The 22,790-nt window shown below is 37.5% G+C and overlaps 1 protein-coding gene across 1 annotated transcript; it reads left to right on the top strand.

The window, feature by feature from the left end:
• Positions 1-8,906: 8,906 nt before the first annotated feature.
• Positions 8,907-9,878, top strand: LOC113294203. Its single transcript, XM_026542632.1, has one exon. The coding sequence runs from the start codon at positions 8,907-8,909 to the stop codon at positions 9,876-9,878; it is 972 nt and encodes a 323-aa protein (XP_026398417.1).
• Positions 9,879-22,790: the final 12,912 nt, after the last annotated feature.

Raw genomic sequence — 22,790 nt, 5'->3', positions numbered from 1 at the left:
CTACTCCAAGCTAACTTCGAACTGATCTACAGTTGAACCCCTACCAATCTCCCACTGATACAATGTACAGTTGTACTCCTACGCCTCTGATCCCAGCAGGACACTGCGTACTTGATTCCCTTTGCTGATCTCACCCATAACAAAGAGTTGCTGCAACCCAAAATCACAGAGTTGATAATAAACGAATCTGTCTCACATAGAAAAGTCTATCAAAATGATAAATCTGTCTCCCAAAGATAAACCTAGGTTTTGTTCCGTCTTTAGATATAAAGTCAAGGTAACATGAACCAATTGATAATCCTGACTTATATTCCCGAAGAACAGCCTAGATTAATCAATCACCTCTCTACAATCCTTCCTGACTACACAAGCGGATTGTCGAGGAATCACAAACAGTGAGACGAAGATGTTTGTGACTTCTTATCTTTCCTATCGGAGAACTCTCACGATCTCAAGCCAATTAATCGATTGTACTCGTACGATAGAATATGCAAGATCAGATCACAGAACTACGATAAAAGTAGTATCGGTCTGGCTTCACAATCCCAATGAAGTATTTAAGTCGTTAACTCGAGTTTAGAGAAAAACTCAAGAGTTAATTGGTGGGTTTTCAAAAGTGTTGGTGTGATAATGGTAAAAAGATTCGTTTCAGACTTGTGAAGGAAATGGAATTTTAAGATTTAATAAAAATATATATACAAAAATATTAACAATGGGCGAGAGGTACTGGGACTAAGGATTTGGCCGAATTCACTACACAGGGTTCATTCATATATTCTTTGACAATTTAAAACTCAATAAAATTAACATGGACTCTGATTTTGCCAAGATAGATTCTCAAAAACTCGATTGTAAGTCCTAAGCATGATGTAACAAAACACCTAAGCTAAGCATACATCATCAAATTAAATAACAACCAATTAATTCAAATCATATTTCAATTTTAAATTAATGCAAAAGTCATATAAAGAATAAAATAAATTTACCCGTGTATGAAATTCACCCTCCTCCGTCGTCCCAGTGTTGGGTTTATCTCATCATGATAAAAACACGCTCAAAATATTTATTTATTGCTCAAATGGTGTTTACAATGAAGAGAAGAAGAGAAAATGGTGTAAACAGCTAATGTGCGACCCACAGGAAGCGTCACAAAAGAACGATAAAAGAGAAGTGCTATTGTCGCTGTGGTTCTAAGACCCACACCTATGACCCACGCTGACCTGTCGTTGTCACTGTTGAAGAACGACGGTTCCCGGACGTCCGTTCTTCATGTTCTTCGCGTTCTTCAGCAGCAGCAGCAGGAACCGAGTTTCTGCAACTCGTGATTTCTGCTTCTTGAGCTCTCCTCTCAACCCCAAAATCCTTCACGCTCCAACAGGCTGTGAGGGTCTTCCATGCACGTACAAAACACGTTGAATCTTCTCCAAATCACGTGAAACCCGTGATATACACGAACTGCCCTGTTTTCAACCCGTGAATTGTTTAGCTGATTCTAGCCAATTCTGGTCGAACCAAACGCCCACAGTGTGTTTAATAGGCCATATCACAACTATCTACCAAAAATCATCCATTGAATCTCCCTAGAACACGTTCAACAATTCGATCAAAAATCTGCAGAAGTGTTCTCCATTTTCCCGCCAAAAACAAAATTCAAATGGAAAAGATGACCTCCCCCTAATCCTGTACTGGGGTGCGAATAGCAGATGCATGTTGGGGTGACCTGGGGTGACCCTTAGTAATTGAGGTGACCCTTATCCAACGACGAGAGTCCGAATAACACGTGTCCTCCGGGGCTTTTACCAACTTTTCGAGCCGAATTTTCCAAAAAATGTTTATTTTCCAAAGGTGTCACAAACACATAAAACACCAAAATTAGTACAAACTCGAGTGCCAACAATATATAGTATTGAGATCAAATTAAACACAAAATGTGTCTATCAAATACCCCCAAACTTATTATTTTCTAGTCCTCGAGCAAAATTTATTTTTGAAAAGATAAAAATACTACACTTAGCACGTGCAGCGGGCTGTTAAACCGCTAGGTGGCCCTAGCGGCGGAGTGTTGTCTCCGGAGGGTTTACCAGAGGTGTACCCACAAAACCTTTACTCCTAATTGTTCACAAGTATCCAAAGAGCTATGAGGACATACATATTATCAACCTATCTCCAAGTAAGTAGAATGCCAGAGAAATTAAAGGTGTGAGCTCTAAAGCTGACTGAAGAAAAGGGGAGACACATCCACACCACTGCTAGATAAAGAGATATCCTCTACACAGCTAGATAAACATTATAAGATGCGTCCGCTGCTTTACAGCTGGATAAGATTAGGAGAGAGATAAAAATGAGAGGGACATCTGCTACACAGCTGGAATAATTACGTGTGATGAGTTAAACCAGTGCTAGAAAGATTTTGTGCCAGATTGAAAGCAGACTAACAAAGCAACCAAAATGTATCTTTCTTCGACTCTCTCACAGTGCTCAGTAGAAACAACGCCTTCTTCGGTCTTCAACTGTTGATGATAAACTCTCGAACCTCATAGGACCTTGACAATTAACTCTTCTCTTCGATTTCTTGTTTGACTTATAAATTTCTTCTTCCCTATGGCCTTATTGAACAAAAAGAACGTAATGATGTTTCATTTTTTTTTTTTTTTTGAAAACAAAAAATTACAAGACAAAAATTTACATGGCCATGAGAGAAGGACTTTCAAAACTTGGATCTTCGCAACTTGTGATGTCTTAGTATCATGGATTCTAACAACTTATATCATTTGCTCTTATAACTTCAACTTTGATTTTTGAATTATTCTCTTCTATTGTTGCTTCTAAACCTAAAATGTCTTCAACTTTCTTCATAAATTTTGATGTCGCTCCGCTTGTTGATGATGATAAGTTTCTACTGAGAGAGAGTCGCAATCCAGTAACTAAGACTACATTGTAAGGTTGCTTTGTCTTTCTGGCATTTTCCTGACCTAGTTGCCTTTCCATCATGTATGGTTAGGTCCATCACGGTTACCCTCTAAAAGGAACAAGTTCTCTCCTGAATTTCAAGGATCTCAATGTCTTTTTATCTAATGTCTCAATAAGTTGTTATCTCTAGCATTCCAATTTCTATCTTTTCGGTGAGAAACAGTATGTAAACTTAGCTAACCGGATACCATGTGACGCTAGAAGTTTCAAAAGTGCAACTAAAAATTTTCTCCCATACCCCCAAACTTAAATCTAACATTGTCCTCAATGTTATAAAGATAAAATTAAAAGCATATGAACAAGGAGAAACTGTTACCATTTGACGCAAAAGAGTTAAGGAAAGATATTATTGTGTCGCTTGAGATTGGGTTACCTCCCAAGAAGTGCTAAGTTTAAAGTCTTCAGCCAGATATTGGAAGGAATTAGTCACCTCATAGAATCAAAAAGTAACAGCCGAAATAACTGTGGGTCTTCAAAACCAAAAAGAGCTGACCAAAGGAAACTACAATAACCCAAGAAAGTGAACAAGGATAGCATGCCCTTATCTAGTTTCCTGATTAAGATATTTATATCTAATTGTGGTTCAGGTTCAGGTTATAAGAAAGGGTCTAAATAAAATATTTTCATTGGTTGCGTTTCTTCATAGGTGGGATCCGAATCATTAGGTCCCAGAGTCTGGAAAAACTCAAATATGATCTTAGAAGCGCACACTAATAACCTAAATAACTGAGGATCCTCTAAGTCAATAAGATTTGACTTACAAAATTGACCACAATGAGAGTAGTGGTCACTCTTAAGCAAATGTGTCGATTCTAATTTCCTAAAGCATTTAGGTTTAGTCTCACAACTTAATATTCGACACATTTGAAATATAAACGTTTCCACATTTGGAAGAAAACTATTTGGTGGGAAAACAAAGTCAATCTGGGTATCATAGCCTGGGAAAACCACATCAACCAGAGGATGGGTTTATAACGACTGAACTTCTTCCTGGACATCATTAGGTTCGCGAAAACGAGTATGAACGTAATCTTTTAAAATGGTCGAGGCAGAGATATCAAGTCCAAAATGAGGGATCTCTGTAAGAGCTAAAGGTATGGCACAAGGAGAATGATAATCACCCCAAACTTAGATTTTTGGGTATCTCTAGATATACTAGCTACAATTTCCTTAATTTCTAGATCATTGGAATCCTGAAAATAGTCAATTTCTTCTTCTAGGTTATACTCAAGTGACGCATCCTCACTCATATTTAATAGCTGTACGAGTTCATTTTCTTCGTCTAAGACCATTGTTTCTAAATCGCTAGACTCTAAAGCGGTATTCTCAGAATAAACTCGTTCCTCTAAACCATTATCGACTTCGTAATCAAAAGGAAATACTACATCATCTAAAGAAGTGATATCTCTAATCAAATCCTCGTCCTTTTGAATAGGTGAATAATTATTAAAATTATTTGGATTTGAACTAGAAATAATATTATCATTGTAAAGCTCAATTGGAGTAACCATTTCCTGATCACTATTCCTATATAAGTATGATTCTTCATCAACACTATCCTTATCATAATAACATGAAAAAGATCGAACCTCATCAAAACAATTAGTGCTACCAATTCTAACCTTGTTATCTTGATTATGTAAATAACTATCTTCATTCTCAAGGGTATTATTGGATACACTATATTGGCAATTCAAGTAATTTCGAGCAATTCTTTCGTTCGTCTCAGTTATCCGCTCGAGGGATTCCTCTATATAAAGTTCACTCATTATTGTAGTTCTTTCGTCTATAATTACATTATTCATCTCAGCTAACTTACGCGTCGACTCAGCTAACTCCCTGAGGGACTCTTCTAAAGGAGGAATAGGAACAAAGGAATCATAAAAAGGACTACTTTTCAATAGTTTGATTGTATCCTCTAGAGACGAAGAACTAGTACTATAATCTTCTTGCTCGTAAGACTGATGCATGTGTGGATAGTAATTGGGATCACCAGGGTATGACCCATATCCTTCCAAAGGATGGCGTTCCCAACCACTATTCCCAACATGGTCATAAAAAGGATGATGTCCATATTCAAATTCAGGTCGATACTCATTGTATTGGCTTCTATCATACCAGTTCGACATTCTTAATTGCAAGGGAATTCTACACAATCACAAACAAGGCTGACTCGACCAAATCAAACCTATAGAATCTAGCAAACAAAAATCATGATGGATCCACTTAGATTTTTTTCTAGACCAGCTTCTATTCCTTCGAAAAGGAATTCGTTACAATTTGAGCACACCCCTCTGGAATCAATCCAAGATAATGTAAGTTGAATCGAGGCGAGGGAAGCTCAGTGGAGCTTTGATACCCAAAGCCTCACCGGTATTACAAGGCGGCGAATCACGCATTCAACTTACAGAAACCATCAAGAACTTTGAAGTATGCTTAAAAGAGTAACCAATATTTTTCGAAAGATTTTCCTACCAAGCTCGTTACCCTATCGGTCTCGTTCTAATCAAATTTTAAGCTTGGGTTCGCGTTAGGTTTCGTTTACCTAAGGCGAGCAAGAAGGAAACGGTGATGAAATCCGAACCCTTATCTTATATGGCTAGTTCTTGCCCTTTACTAGGAAATTAAAGCAGCCGGTTCAGTCCTCAACATATAATCACCTTAAGGCAGACAGTAAACCCGCTGACAGGAGATTCACGGGTGTTTAGAAGTTTACCTCCCGTACCAGACGGGCTAAGAACCGCTGTAGTCGGTTCGCACACTGACTCCGGTGTCAGTGTGCGAACCCAAGGGGCCGAGATGATATTGTAATCGTCGTCCTTCCCTGCAAACAGTTTATATTTAATTTTTTTTATATAACACTTCCGTAGGGTTTAAAATTAAAATAAATTGTCCAAAGTCCAGTCCAATGAAAAGAAATACAAAAAATAATAATAATAATAATTACAAAAAAAATGGAAAGTCTCTTAAAAAAAATAATAATTCTCTCTCTCTTTTTTCTTTATTTTTTTGCTTTGTCTTTTTTCCTTCTCTTTTAGCTTTAAGCCTTGATTCCAAGGTCTTTAGTATCCAACTTCAAACCTGTAATACAAAGACACAACCAAAGAGACGTAAAAATAACAAATGGAATAATAAAAAATAATAAAAACCTAAAAATTCTACCTAAGCACAAATCCGCGTCGGCGGCGCCAAAATTTGGTGGGTTTTCAAAAGTGTTGCTGTGATAGTGGTAAAAAGATTCGTTTCAGACTTGTGAAGGAAATGAAATTTTTAGATTTAATAAAAATATATATACAAAAATATTAACAATGGGCGAGAGGTACTGGGACTAAGGATTTGGCCGAATTCACTACACAGGGTTCATTCATATATTCTTTGACAATTTAAAACTCAATAAAATTAACATGGACTCTGATTTTGCCAAGATAGATTCTCAAAACATCGATTGTAAGTCCTAAGCATGATGTATCAAAACACCTAAGCTAAGCATACATCATCAAATTAAATAACAACCAATTAATTCAAATCATATTTCAATTTTAAATTAATGCAAAAGTCATAAAAAAGAATAAAATAAATTTACCCGTGTATGAAATTCACCCTCCTCCGTCGTCCCAGTGTTGGGTTTAGCTCATCATGATAAAAACACTCTCAAAATATTTATTTATTGCTCAAATGGTGTTTACAATGAAGAGAAGAAGAGAAAATGGTGTAAACAGCTAATGTGCGACCCGCAAGAAGCGTCACAAAAGAACGATAAAAGAGAAGTGCTATTGTCACTGTGGTTCTAAGACCCACACCTATGACCCACGCTGACCTGTCGTTGTCACTGTTGAAGAACGACGGTTCCCGGACGTCCGTTCTTCATGTTCTTCGCGTTCTTCAGCAGTAGCAGCAGGAACCGAGTTTCTGCAACTCGTAATTTCTGCTTCCTGAGCTCTCCTCTCAACCCCAAACTCCTTCACGCTCCAACAGGATGTGAGGGTCTTCCATGCACGTACAAAACACGTTGAATCTTCTCCAAATCACGTGAAACCCGTGATATACACGAACTGCCCTGTTTTCAACCCGTGAATTGTTTAGCTGATTCTAGCCAATTCTGGTTGAACCAAACGCCACAGTGTGTTTAATAGGCCATATCACAACTATCTACCAAAAATCAGCCATTGAATCTCCCTAGAACACGTTCAACAATTCGATCAAAAATCTGCAGAAGTGTTCTCCATTTTCCCGCCAAAAACAAAATTCAAATGGAAAAGATGACCTCCCCCTAATCCTGTACTGGGGTGCGAATAGCAGATGCCTGTTGGGGTGACCTGGGGTGACCCTTAGTAATTGAGGTGACCCTTATCCAACGGCGAGAGTCCGAATAACACGTGTCCTCCGGGGCTTTTACCAACTTTTCGAGCCGAATTTTCCAAAAAATGTTTATTTTCCAAAGGTGCCTACAAACACATAAAACACCAAAATTAGTACAAACTCGAGTTCCAACAATATATATTATTGAGATCAAATTATACACAAAAATGTGTCTATCATTAATGAAGATCGACTCTAGCGAGAGCAATAGTAGCACACAGACGTGTGGGGATTAGGTTTTCTCAATGCTAGAATTCTCCTTTATATAGCCTTCAAATCAGGGTTTTGCCTTAGGTACAAAGTAAACTCTATTCACCGTTAGATGAAAACTTGATTTAGATTCAAGCCAATATCTCTCAACCGTTAGATCGAAAGACATAGCTTGTCATACACACTTGGGTATACGTTTACTGGGTTTGAGAAAAACCATGCCCAAACGAGTACACGTATGTTGGTTCAACATGATAACCCAAAAGGTCAACCATATGAGCATCTCATATTAATCATGTTCTTCTTCACCATAACTAGTTCAATTGACTCAAATGAACTAGTTAAGAGTTGTTCAATTGCTTTGAGATCTTATGTAACTACACAAGACACAATTGAAACAAAGATGATTTGATTCGGTTAGAATCGTCTCATGAACATTATAGACACGGTTCGCATAAAGCATTCCTTAATAATTAATGTTTCATGTTCAGAGCACATCTTTAGATCATAACCTCTTAAGCTCACAAACAAGTTCGCGGACTCAAGTTAATCGGCTGAGTTTCCAAACCAAGCAGAAATTCTCGGGTCGAGAATTTCCTCCAGTTCGCGGACTGGGTTCACGGACTGAGTTCCCGGACTTAGCACATAAACGAGTTTTGGAAATCCCAGCAGAAATTCTCGGTCAGGAACTTCCGTCAGTTCGCGGACTTGGCAAGCCAATTCCACAATCCTACCGATTTCTCTTGATCAACAAAGTTCGAAAACTTAGGTTCAAGGAATACATGGTTATGTAATCTAAACTCTCATTTCAATCATTGAATCATTCTCAGAGGGAGATATTCAGTCGTGAAGAACAACAGACCTTTCTCATCAGAGCAATTTCCAAAGTGATTGAAACTTCCATGACTTTCGTCACTAGGTGAAGATAAACCTGATCAAAGCGAAACGCTTTACCAACACAAGATTTCGAGTAAAAGATAAGCAATGAATACTCAACTCAAAATATCAAGTGTATATGATCTAGTCTATATAGCATACGACTTTTGTCTCATAAGAAGTAGGTGAAGAATAGATAGACTTTCGAGTGATAGATAAGTTCAAGTCTTCACATGCCTTTTTGCTGATGAAGTTCCACGGTTCCTTGGTGTAGATCTTCGTCGTTGTCGTTGAATCACCATGAAGGCCTTGAGCTCAACTACACTTTTCCTATCCTAGTCCGAGACTTAGCTAATAGGCTAGAAATCAAGACTTTATAGTTTTGATCACTAACATTGACAAAAATGCTTTATATAGCAACCCATGCGAGGTTGACCGAGCTATGCTCTAACAGAAGGGGCATTAGAATCAAGGGAATCGTGGTCAGAAGGATGGAGGAAACGAAAGAGCAGTACTGTCAGCCGAAGGTGAGGCTGTTGGCGCTACACCAATTAACTTCCATGGGTTTTAACTATCGTGAAAGGGGGTATAAGGCATCAGAATGTACCAAAGAGAAATTTCAAACAACAGATAGACGTGAGCAACCAAATAATGGGGTTGCAAACCGTAATGTGCATCCTCATGGCCAGGGTCAACTCTTTGCTGTGCAACCTCCTGAGACGGAGATAACTACTTTGGGAGGTACTTTCTTTATTTTAGGAGAGCCTATTAGTATTTTATTTGATACCGGAGCTACTTATTATTTCATTTATGCTAAGTTAGTTCTCATGGTTAATCTTTTGGTGAAAGGGTGTGATTTTCCTTTATGTGTCGCTACTCCTACTAGTAGTATGGTAGAGTTGAGCAACAAGGTCGATGCATGTCCTATTATGATTGGTAATGTTGAGCACTTGGCGGGTCTTTATGTGCTGGAGATGGTTCCTTACGATGTAATATTAGGAATGGACTGGCTATCTTCTAATTTTGTGCAATTGGATAGTGTTGACAAGACAATCACTTTTGCAAAGCCGGGTCAATCTAAGGTAGTGGTGCAGACTACATCTCGAAGTCTGTTTGTTGAAGCTTTCCTTAGCCATATTGAGGGTGAAGTAGTAGATAGTGAATCTCTGCATATTGCGAGTATACCAGTGGTGTCTGATTTTGCGGATTTGTTCCAAGAGGTTCCTGGATTACCTTTAAGTAGGGAAGTAGAGTTCTGCATCGAACTTCAACCAGGTACGATACCAATTGCTCGTGCTCCTTACAGAATGGCTCCAAAGGAAATGCAGGAGTTGAAGTCTCAGATTGACCAGCTTTTAAGTCAAGGATTTATTCGACGTATCTCTTCACCATGGGGTTCTCCTGTTTTATTTGTGAAAAAGAAAGATGGTTCTTTAAGATTGTGTGTTGACTATCTGAACTGAATAAGGTCACGATAAGAAACAAGTATCCTTTACCTAGGATTAATGATCTATTTGACCAGTTAAAATGGGCTATATGGTTTTCGATAATCGATTTGCGATCTGGCTATCATCAGTTTCTTGTTAGAGAGCAAGATATTTCTAAGAATGCATTTCTGACTCGTTATGGTTCTTATGAGTTTCTAGTGATGCCTTTTGGGCTTACGAATGCACCAGCGGTTTTTATGGACTTGATGAATCGAGTATTTAGAGATTTTCTTTATCGGTTTGTTATTGTTTTTATCGATGATATTCTTGTGTACTCTAAGACTCGGGAACAACACGTGAAACACTTACGCTTAGTGTTGCATACTTTGAAAGAGCATCAGTTGTTTGGAAAGTTCTCGAAATGTGAATTTTGGCAACAATCAGTTAAGTTTTTGGGGCATGTGATATCTGAATCCGGAGTTTCTGTAGACCCTTCCAAGATTGAGGCAGTGTTGAGTTGGAAGAAACCTACAACGGTTTCAGAGATTCAAAGTTTTCTTGGTTTAGCTGGATATTACCATCATTTCATTAAGGATTTTTCTCGAATTTCGGGACCACTTACTAAGATAACTAAGAAGGGAGTACCGTTTGTCTGGGATTCTAAGTGTGAAGACGCTTTTCAGGATATTAAGACTAAGCTTACATCGGCACCAGCTTTGACCTTACCTGAAAAAGGAAAGGAGCTAGTGGTTTACACAGATGCCTCACTTCTAGGATTGGGATGTGTTTTGATACAGGAAGGTAAGGTTATTGCCTATGTGTCTAGGCAATTGCATGTTCATGAGAAGAATTATCCAACCCATGACTTGGAATTAACGATGATAGTTTTTGCTCTGAAGTTGTGGCGTCATTACTTGTATGGCGAGATATTTGAACTATTCACTGATCATAAGAGTCTCAAGTATCTGTTTTCCCAGAAGGATTTGAATATAAGACAACATCGATGGACGGAGCTCATCAATGATTATACTTTTGGCTTACAATATCACCCTGGTAAGGAGAATTTTGTAGTTGATGCATTGACTCGAAAATAAAGGGGTTTATTAGCTTCCATGATGGTGGAAGAGTGGAAGATGTTGGAGACAGTTAAGGAGTTTGACTTAGACGTCAAGAATTCTTCTACGTCGCAAGCATTTTTGGGTAATCTTGTGGTGAAACCTGCACTTATTAGTTGTATCATTCAGGCTCAATCCAGGGATGAATGGTGTGCGAAACTACTTGGAGCTGGAGACTTAAGCGAAGATTTTAATATAGGGATGGATGGTGGGCTTCGACTTCGAGGTCGGTTATGTGTACCTGAGGACGCCCAGTTGAGATGTGAGGTGTTAGATGGAGCTCATCGTATTAGCTACACTATCCATCATGGAGCTACAAAAATGTATAAGGATTTGCATAGACAATTTTGGTGGAAAAGTATGAAACGAGAAATTGCAGAATACGTTTCTAAATGCCGAACTTGTCAGCAAGTTAAGATTGAACATCAAAATCCAACTGGAGAATTATAACCACTCCCAATACCAGAATGGAAATGGGAAAATATTTCCATAGATTTTATAGTTGGACTACCGAGATCAAAGAGTGGAAATGACTCTATTTAGGTAATAGTGGATAGGTTGACTAAGTCGGCACACTTCTTACCAGTGCATACTACCTACAACGTAGATAGATTATGCAAGTTCTATGTAGAGAAGATTGTGGTATTGCATGGAACACCAGTCTCAATTGTTTCTGATAGGGGTGCTCAGTTCACTTATAAATTTTGGAGAAGATTTCAGCAAGCTTTGGGTTAAGATTTCGATTTTAGTACTTCATTTCATCCTCAGACTGATGGTCAGACAAAGAGAGTTAATAAAATATTGGAAGATATGCTTCGAGCGTGTGTACTATATTTTCAAGGAAATTGGTATGATTATTTATCATGGGAAGAATTTTCTTACAATAATAGTTATCAGTCGAGCATTGATATGACTCCTTTTGAAGATCTTTATGGAAGACCTCGTCGTTCACTAGTGTGTTGGGTTGAAGTTGGTGAAAAGAGATTTTTTGGGCCTGATTTGGTTCAGGTCACTACGGAGAAGATCCTAGTGGTTAAGGGTTGTCTTCGTAAAGCTCAGAGTAGACCGAAAAGTTATGCATATAAGAAGCGTCGACCATTACCTCTTGAAGTCGGAGATGAGGTATTACTCAAGGTATCTCCTATGAAAAGAGTAATGAGGTTTCGGAAGAAGGGTAAACTGGCTCCTAGGTTCATTGGACCTTTTCCTATAACTAAGAAGATTGGAAACGTGGCATACCAGTTAGAGCTACCACCACAGTTACCCAGGGTACACAAGGTATTTCATGTTTCAATGCTACGTAGACACTTAAGAGATGAGGAGCATCTCAGCAAGCAGACCTTAGTGAGGTGGTTGTGAAAACGTATGCCACCTATGAAGATAAGGTTATTCGTATTTTAGAACGACAAGTTAGGCAACTACGATCTCGAGCAATTTTCCATTTGTCAAGGTGCAATGGAATCCACTAGACGAGCGAGAGGCTTCTTGGGAACGTGAGGATGTTATTCGTCGTTCTCATCCACATATTTTCAATAACAAGGTAATTTTGATTCTGGGGACGGAATCCCTTTTTTAGTGGGGTAGACTGTAATACTCAAATTTTTATAACGTATACTTACGAATAGTTTTAAGGTGCAACGGAGGCCCTTAGTGGATATAGTATTTTTTTTTAGCATTATCCCAAGGGACTATTAGTAGGAAAAATATAAATTAGGTCGTTGACCTCTTCTTATTAGTTCCTGATCGCATGGGAAAGAGGAAGTACTTAATATTTCAAACATAAGAAAAATCACCGCCGTACTTAGTATATCAGATTGATAATTTATTAGGTGGAGCGATTAATAGGTTAATAGTTGGAGAAGGTAAGGGTTAAATTGATTGTATTGTTCGTCTGTGTGTGATCAAATTTCCAGTTTATAAGATTTTTTCTTTTGTTTTATTTGCTATAGGGACCCAAAAACACGTCAAAAGCATAAAAATTATCATAAGGCTACATATATGTATCAAACACATCACACTAATTACTTAGCAGCAACTAGATTGACACCTAATACAACTAATTTGACTATATAGATACCATTCCACCTTGCTCACCATGTCGTTCCACCAATAGCTACGTGAACTCGCATCAACGACAACTAAGATAACTAAAACTGTTTGATTAGAAAGTATGAAATAATGAAATAAAAGCTCAAGCATCAATCATATTGCACGAGATATTTAGTTCCCACTTTTACATATATCAGGGACTAAGAGATCTAGAAACTTTCCTCAGACTAGTAGCACTCAATTTTTCTCCACTTACGCACAATTATTGCTTCCACTGACACACCAAATGCCTAAGTTAAGGGAAATTTTGTTGAGAACTAAATTAAGTACAGTTAGTATAGTTTGTCGAATTTCTGATTGTAATGAGGTTAGAGTATTATTACCTATTGGTAGAGATAGTTTGTTATGAAGTTGACCTGTTAGCTACATTAACAGTGAGATAACAAATATTTTTGGCGAAACTGGCAGCATATCTGGGAAGTCTTACTGAAAGGAGTAGCACTACGTTTGGATGTTAGCTAGTGATGACCTTGTATGTCAGAATTTAAGGATTTTAATCTGTCTATTTTTGTCACAAGTTCCGTTAACATGGAATACTAATGGCTCACAAGTGTTGATTATAACCGTGTAGTGAGGTTCTTGGATAGTTGGCTTTGAGTAGGCCACTAATGGCAGTGAGCTAAATCTCATTCTTAAAAAGATAAATTGAGTGTGGATGAGTTCCTAGTATAGTTATATATGAGCTAAATACAGCCGTATATATAGGTACACTATGTGTGTTTAGACGTTGCGGATGAGTCTCAGACGTAGTTTAATGATTGCGGATAGGTTCCGGTGTCACATTGAGGTACAAGCTTTTACTATAAATGTGTGTTAGTGTATATTTCTAATGATTGTTAGATACAGTGACGAGTAATAAATGCCAAACTTTGTTTTCTTTTGACTTTCTCGCTTGCGATATATTTGTATATCATTTTTATATGTCTCTGTGACTCGGCGATCGAGTGAACTTGCTTTGGAGTTTAAATCCCGTTGATTATCCTTTTCAGGTGTTGTTAGGAATCGTGAAGGAGTTTGAGTGATTCCAGTTCCGGTGGATAGTCTGAAGATATCCAACTGAGGGTGGACATCTACACTTCTTCTTTTATTTTTTTTTTCGTTATTTAGGTGTGAGACAGTTGGGATACTTTCTTTTGGGTAGACTTCATCACTATTTTCTTTTGTTTGTCCGACGTTATTTAAGGATGGATTATATTGTTGAAGTTAAGAACACCCTAATTACTCGACATTGTTATTTTTTAAGAAATAAAATTCTCTTCTGCATATTCAATTGTAAAGGAATTGTGTTCCTAGTTTTCTGTGGGTTATATACCCCTTTGCAGGAAATTAACGACGTACTTTCTATTTAATCATCGACTGGGGTTATACGGAAAGTAGAGTTGTTACAAGGGCAGACTGGCACAATGATGCATCCAATAAGACGTTACAATCACTATTAGGATATTTTATCTCAGATATGTTGTGCTCAACTAGTTTTGCTTGGATGTATTTGCTGACACAATTAGTACAATAAGGATTCAAGCATCCACTCATCTCCATTGTTCTTGAATTTCCTTTTCGTTGGAACTGTTCCTACAGATATCTCGCATGTGAAGAATCCGCTGCCATAGCGACTTGCTGAAATGGGGTTTCTAGGATTTTTCTGTTGCATCTCTTCCACGAATTTAGTGGGTGATTTCGAATGAAATTCTTGGAAGAATTCGGTCGTATGGAGGTGTTCACTAATATCCTAGCAAGTTTTTTTTAGCCGTAATAAAAAATCACAGATTAAGTACATATAAGAGGAGCAGAACCGTATTTACAAAGAGTTCCTATAAGAACTAAACTCTTTTAATATAAAACATTGTTAAAAGAAAGTAATACATGAAAAAAGCCCAGTTTACATTGTTAACTAGTACTCTCTCTGTCCGAGAAAAGTGATACTTTTAGTTTTTATATACGTATTTCTTTTTTTTTGAATAAATCCTTATTAATAATTCGGCAGCGCTATTTGGCTCCCTAATCTCCACCTTCCTATTCTCCTCCCTACGATCTAAACCTTACATTAGGGGAATAGTGAACCCCACCTGAACCTGAATGCGGATCTCGATATGGATGTGGGTCTTAGATTATAGGGAGGTGAATAGGGAGGTGGAGAATAGGGAGTCACCTAGCATTTCCGTTAATAATTAGTGTTATTTCTGATCAAAAATAATATAAAATAATTAGTGTTATTATTGTTGGATATTTTCTTCTATGTAACTAATGTTGACCCGAATGACGACAACTAAAGAAATAAGAAGATTAAAGGAACTAAGTATAGATCGAGTCGAGTATTGGATACTCTGTCCTTAAGACGAAGTTCGCCCCATTCCGGTGCTAATGGGTCTTACTTGCGAAACATCTCCCAGGATACAACGATCTTTCTTCCTCGAATAGAAGCACTCCAAACTCAAGGAAACGACGAACCAAATTTAGTGTTTATCTCTCAATACTATGACAACAAAGAGTGCAAGTGAAATCAAATTTTGATGTGTGCTTCTCTTGTATTTAGAACGACACATGGGTGGGGTTCATATATACTTGATAGATGACTCCGAGGAGAGTCATGTCTTCTGGGAGAGTCATGTCTCCGGGAAAGAGCCCCTTCATGAAGAATCATGTCTCTTGGGATAAGCCTCCAATTCAAATCAAAAGGGTTTTACTAGCAGACACAATCCTTCACAATTTGGTATAACTAACTCATCCTAAATTCTATTTAATTTTTCCAACAATCCCCCACTTTGAATAGAAATTCATAGAATGCAAATGTATGCAGACACTAAAGAGAGATAAAAAGAAAAGCCATTGCATGAGGATAGGTAGATTTTGGATTTGAACCTTCCTTAGTGAATAACTATCGGATTTACTCACTGACCAGTGAACACGATGTCTTGAACTGTTCAGTTATCAAGACAATAGTTATCACACATTGCCTTTTCTCACTAATTTGGTTCTACGGTTGTGTTCATTTCGGCTCAAAACAAACCCCAGATTCATGAGAGCCTTAGCAAATTAAGCCTCATAAAATTTCCATAGAATCGACCACAATTCTACGTACTCACATATGTGATGTCTCATTAAGAATACCCTGTAATATCCCACTTGTAAATACAATATCGTTAAAAACATAGCTTACCTTATACCACATTTCAGGAAATACACTGTCTCATTATAGGAATAAGATGGAGTTTTATCTCCACAGTGTATACTCCGAGTTATACATAACTTAGTTATCCTTTTTGAACGTAGATCTTGGGATCTCCAGTCAACTAGGTAGGTTACCATTATCTTCACTCATAATTAGTAGGATTTAAATTAACCTATTCCCCTCGATGAACACATTATTTCTAGTCATCAAAAATATATTCATGCGCGGTCTTTAGAGACTATTTACTAGATACTCATCACTATTTGTAACACTATTACAAACCTTATTACACACCTATGTAATTTCTCTTCAAGTTGTATCTGCTACAAAATATTTCCAAAAATCACGTATGATTTACATCCATGTTTGCACGCACTAGTGATTATATAACTACTCTTTCTTGATATCAGGTTGGCCACCCCTAATCATCTTAGTTATAAACTAATGTGGAACAAGGTAAAAGAAAGCAATACTAGATTGCTATAAGCAAGAAGAGAAGAGAATTAAAGCAAGAAGAGAAAGATAAGTTTTGTGTTTAATAATTTGATTGAGTAATAGATAGCTCTTACAAGACTTAATCTAGCCTTTATATAGGCTTGAAGAATAACTAAACTAGGAAATAGAAAACTAAAAGGAAATCTAAAAAAATCCTAAAAATAAGAAAGGCTGAAACTAGGAAACCATGGAAGCCAAACCTCTAAGCGGAATCTTTTGTAATTGTAGTATGCCATGCATCAGTCCCCCCTTCTAGAGTAAAGCTCGTCCTCGAGTTGTCCAAACAAACCAGAAGTTCATTGTCACCATGAAACGTAAAAATTTCTTGAACATTAAATGTGTTGGAGATATTCCAATCATTTGGTAGATCAATAACATAAGCATTATCATTGATCTTCTTTAAAACCTTGAAAGGACCATATTTCTTCATCTTGGTTTTGTTATAAGTACCCACTGGAAATCTCTCTTTTCTTAGATGTATCATCACGAGCTCCCCTTCCTTGAAGGTTTTAAACCTCTTGTGTTTATCAGCATCCTCTTTATATTTAGAATTGGACTTCTCCATTTTAGATTTTACTTCATTATTTAATTCAGTTGCTTTGTCTACAAAAGAGTCGGCTGCAGTGTTTGTACTCTGTGTGGTGGGTAAGGCTACCAAATCAAGAGTATGATTAGGTACTTTAGAGTACACAATCTCAAATGGAGTTTTCCCAGTAGAACGATTCACAGAAGTGTTGAAAGCGAATTCCATATGTGGCAATAACACATCCCACTGCTTACTATTATCCAGGCACTTAGCTCTAATCAAATTCCCAAGTGATCTATTAACAACCTCAGTCTGTCCATCAGTTTGTGGATGTGAAGTTGTGCTGAATTGTAAAACTGTGCCTAAGCACATCCATAAACTTTTCCAGAAATAACTCAAAAATTTTGTATCTCTGTCAGAAGTGATAGACTTTGGAACCCCATGCAATCTTACTACTTCTTTAAAGAACAAAGAAGCAACATTAGAAGCGTTAGTTGATTTCTTACAAGCTACGAAGTGAGCCATTTTAGAGTAACGATCAACTACGACCATAACAGAATCATTACCTCTAGCAGTACGAGGTAAAGCAAGTATAAAATCCATACTTATATCAACCCAAGGTGCATCAGGAACTGGTAAAGGAGTATACAACCCGGTATTTTGAATTGTACCCTTTTCTCTCTGACAGACCATGCATTTTTGTACGAACTTTTGTACATCACGTTTCAAAGATGGCCAGAAATATCTTTCTTCAATCAGGGCAATGGTTTTATCTCTCCCAAAATGACCACCAAGACCACTGCCATGTAATTCTCGCATAAGATGTAAACGTAAAGACCCTTGAGGAATACATAATCGATTCCCTTTAAAAAGAAAACCTTCTTGTATAAGAAAATCATCAACCCCATGAGTTTGAGAACTGCATTGATCCCATAGTTTGCCAAAATCTTCATCTTCTGGATAAATGTCTTTGATATAGTCAAATGCATAACTCTCATTACGAATTGTTGTTAATAGATGACTTCTTCTACTTAAGGCATCAGCAACTTGATTCAATTTGCCACTTTTATGTCTCACGGAGAAAGTGTATTTGTTGAGTGTGGAAAGCCATCGATCATGCATTCTGTTAACTTTAGCAGAAGTATTCAAAAACTTCAAAGCATGGTTGTCAGTGTTGACAACAAATTCCCTATGTATAAGATAAGTATGCCACTGCTTAAGAGATTGAACAAGAGCCAATAACTCTAATTCATATGTAGACCATTTCTTTTGTGCATCTGAATTCTTCTCACTGTAATATGCAATTGGATGACCCTCCTGTGATAATACTGCACCAATACCAACAACAGATGCATCACAATCTATTTCAAAAGGCTTGTTGAAATTCGGAAGTGCAAGAATTGGTGCCGTACAAAGCTTTTCTTTAAGAAGAATAAAGCTTTTATCCATTGCTTCCGTCCACTCAAACTTCTCCTTCTTGAGACAGTCAGTCAAAGGTGCAGAAATAGAGCTAAAGTTCTTCACAAATCTTCGATAGAAAGAAGCCAAACCATGAAAACTACGAACATCACGAATAGAAGTAGGAACTGGCCAATCTTCAATTGCTTGAACTTTAGAAGGATCGACATGAATACCATCAGTAGAAATCACATATCCCAAAAATGTTACTGAAGAAGCCATGAAGGTACACTTCTTCAAATTAACATATAAAGAGTTGTCAGCAAGAACTTGAAACACTTGTGAAAGATGTTGGAGGTGTTCTGGCTCACTGCGACTAAAAATTAGTATGTCATCAAAATAGACAATAACAAATTTACTGAGAAAGGGTTGGAGAACCTGATTCATAGTCGCATAAAAGTACTAGGTGCATTAGATAACCCAAATGGCATGACCAGCCATTCATATAAACCTTCACGTGTCTTGAATGCTGTTTTCCACTCATCTCCACCTCGAATGCGTATTTGGTGGTAACCACTGCGTAAATCCAACTTAGTAAAAATAATAGAGCCCGACAGTAAATCAATCATATCATCAATACGCGGGATCGGAAATCTATAAGGAATGGTGATGCGATTTAATGCTCTGCAATCGATACACATCCTCCATCCATTGTCTTTTTTACTAACCAAGAAGGCAGGACTGGCACAAGGACTGTTGCTAGGTCGTATCAAACCCTTTGTAAGCAAATCATTTACCTGTCCCTGTAATATCTCATGCTCAGCAGGACTCAAGCGATAGTGTGCTTGGTTTGGTAAAGAGGCTCCAGGAATAAAATCGATGCAGTGTTGAATATTCCGTAAAGGAGGTAATGCAGTTGGTAGTTCATCTGGAAATAAAACATTATATTGAAATAATAAGGGCTTCACCTTTGCAGGCAACTCAATCATAGGCTTAGAATCTTCATGGGAATGTAAAGAATGTTGTGGGTGCAAAGAACGAATAACAGTGGCTACGACAGCATCAGTCTGCGCACAAGAGTTTGAAGTGGAATTGGATGGACTAAGAACCTTGGTTTTCCCATTATGAACAAAATGTAAGTATTCTCGAATCCATTGTGAACCGCGTGAAGATCGTATTGCCAAGGTCTGCCAAGAAGAAGATGGGTTGCCGTCATATTAATGACATCACATAGAACTGTGTCTTCATAACCCTCAAAAGAGAATGACACATAACACTGAAGAGTAATCTTCTGTGTGCTAGAGGCATTAACCCATCCTACAGTGTAAGGTTCTGGATGAGAAGTTACTGGTAGTTCAAGCTTCTTAACTACGTGATCAGCAATATAATTATCCACACTGCCACTATCAATTATCATCTTGCAGATTTTACCCCCAATATAACATCTGGATTTAAAGATACTGTGTCTCTGAGACTTGCATTGTTGAGTAAGAAATAATGGACGAATCATCCCAACAAACTCATCGTCATCACCAGGTGAGTCTTCATCTTCGAACTCATTAAGCGCACCAGTGACTTCATTAATGAACTGAGGTTCACCAATCAAAGCATTGAATTTCCGACAATCACTAGACGTGTGCCCCGATTGCTGGCATTTATTGCACTTATCTCCACGAAATTTTGCATAAGTATTAGTAGTTCGCTGTTGCGGTGGAAATTGTTGTTGCCTGTTATGAAACCGATTCCCTGTAGTAGGAGGAGTTGGTTGCAGAGAGTGAGACTGCTGACCCGGCTGAAGATCAACTGGATTGGCTAAGATAGGTGTAGCCAGAGGTGGAGTATAAGGCACAATATGGCTAGGTTGTCGATGTGAATGGCTAACATCATCATAAGGAGGCCTGGGAATATCAAAACAGTATCTGGAGAAAAGTTTTGAGATGAATTGGTACCCCTGGAATTATTTTGATAACGCCCTTGTCTGGATGGATAAGTCCTAGAAGAACGAAGAAACGATTTTCTATCTTAATAGCTTGCTGCACAGCGCTTCGACCATAGTAAAAACTGAATGAGTCATACCATTTTGTATTAATCTATTCAGCCCTCAATGAATCTTGCAACTAACTGTTCTTCAGATTCTTTGAGTTGATTTCGTGCCACCAAATTATAAAAATCTGACACATATTCTTCAACAGTGTGTGCCCCCTGCTGAATGTTCTGCAATTTGATGAAAAGTAGTTGCATAAAGTCTCTAGGTAAGAACTTATCCCTGATCAAAGTTTTCATACGTGTCCAAGTACGTATTTTCGGTTTGTTAGCGTTTCTACGATCATCACAGATCTTATCCCACCAGGCTGCAGCTCCGTCTTTGAGCTTGTAAGTCACAAGTTTGACCTTAGAATCTTCAGGGACTTCCATAAATTCAAAAAAAGTTTCTACCTCAAAGAACCAATCAGTTAGTTCTTCAATACGAAAATTTCCAGAGAAGTTGGGAATATCAGCTTTTAGCTTATATTCGGGTAAAGAACTGTAAGAGTTGTGACCAGTTTTTAAATGTTGTTCTTCAATCCAATTCTTCTCTAGATCGTTCTCACGTTCATCTTCATCATCACTGTCGAGTGTAGGAGAAACTAGCTTCTTCTTTGAATGACCTATTAACCCTTCATACGGTTTCTTAATGTTTAAAGTACGCAATACATCTTTAGGTACTTCATCATTCTGTAAAAACTGAAGTGTATTGTTTTTAGTTTTGTCTTCTAAGTCTACAAGCTCAGGCATATCCAAATCTATATTTATGTGTTTTGCAACCTTGAAAAGTTGATTCTGCATTTCTTTAAGCTTGTTATCTCTTAACCCTAATTTTTCCTCCATGGACTTCTCAAGAGTTTCAGTAATGTGTTTTGCCAAAATCTCGGTATGAGATTTGATGAGAGCTTCGATTGCTGCTAGAGTAACTGGTTGAGCAGTCAGTTTTTTTTTTTTTTGTATACTTAAAAGGAAAGAAAAGGTGTTGCGGAAGCGAAGTAAAGGATCAAGTGATAGGATGAAAAACCTAAAACTAAGCGGGTGATACCAACTAATGTGGAACAAGGTAAAAGAAAGCAATACTAGATTGCTATAAGCAAGAAGAGAAGAGAATTAAAGCAAGAAGAGAAAGATAAGTTTTGTGTTTAATAATTTGATTGAGTAATAGATAGCTCTTACAAGACTTAATCTATCCTTTATATAGGCTTGAAGAATAACTAAACTAGGAAACATAAAACTAAAAGGAAATCTAAAAGAATCCTAAAAATAAGAAAGACTAAAACTAGTAAACCATGGAATCCAAACCTCTAAGCGGAATCTTCTGGAATTGTAGTATGCCCTGCATCATAAACATATCACTATTAATCCAATTAATAACGTATCTATTTACACGACATGATCTGGTGGATTCAAAAATCACATACCCCCACATTTCATGACTATCCATAACTATCTTGAACCATGAAAACAAATGTGTATGTGCACATTTCTCAGTTACCTTTAACAACAAACTGGAGCAACTAGAACGCGCCGTTCCAGACTTTCTAAAGATGTCATCGATGTCCTTAATAAGATTTCACTTGAATCCTTTTAAGATCGACGTTCCAAACATCAGTCATTAAAATTCCATTCTAATCCTCTACCCAGTTCCTCCCATTTCATGACATTTTACACATGCCATGAAAGATCACTTTTTTTATGCATCACTTATTTGATTCCCATCATATTTGTTATACTAATCTGATCCTTATTGGTGGAATATCTTACACTCATAGTTTCAAGGATACACATTTCAGTAACATAGTTTCTGTCTGTCGCCACTCACAAACGGAATATATTACACCTTGTGTAACGCAATTAGCAAAGTACCAATTACCATTTGTAGAAATCCACTTGATCTTTTAGTAAAGAACCCAACCGAACAATATACTCCAGCATTATGTGAGTCTAACTAGCGTTTCCCTTACGCCTTCTAGTATAGTGATTGCAAAACATCTCTTTGCACAAGAAATAGAAACATGTACTCATTAAATATGCACTAATCGTTTCTCGCTGTTGGCATGCATCAATCTTTGAGAAGACAAGATTTCGTAGAAAGAATATCCATCTTGCTT

Source organism: Papaver somniferum, chromosome 1 (assembly GCF_003573695.1).
Source record: "Papaver somniferum cultivar HN1 chromosome 1, ASM357369v1, whole genome shotgun sequence".
In the NCBI taxonomy this organism is placed as follows: domain Eukaryota; kingdom Viridiplantae; phylum Streptophyta; class Magnoliopsida; order Ranunculales; family Papaveraceae; genus Papaver; species Papaver somniferum.
This window is presented reverse-complemented; position numbering and strand designations above follow the sequence as displayed.

Bases quoted from the DNA above. Each gene is read 5' to 3' on its own strand.
- LOC113294203 (XM_026542632.1), top strand. From the start codon at position 8,907: ATGGAGGAAACGAAAGAGCAGTACTGTCAGCCGAAGGTGAGGCTGTTG.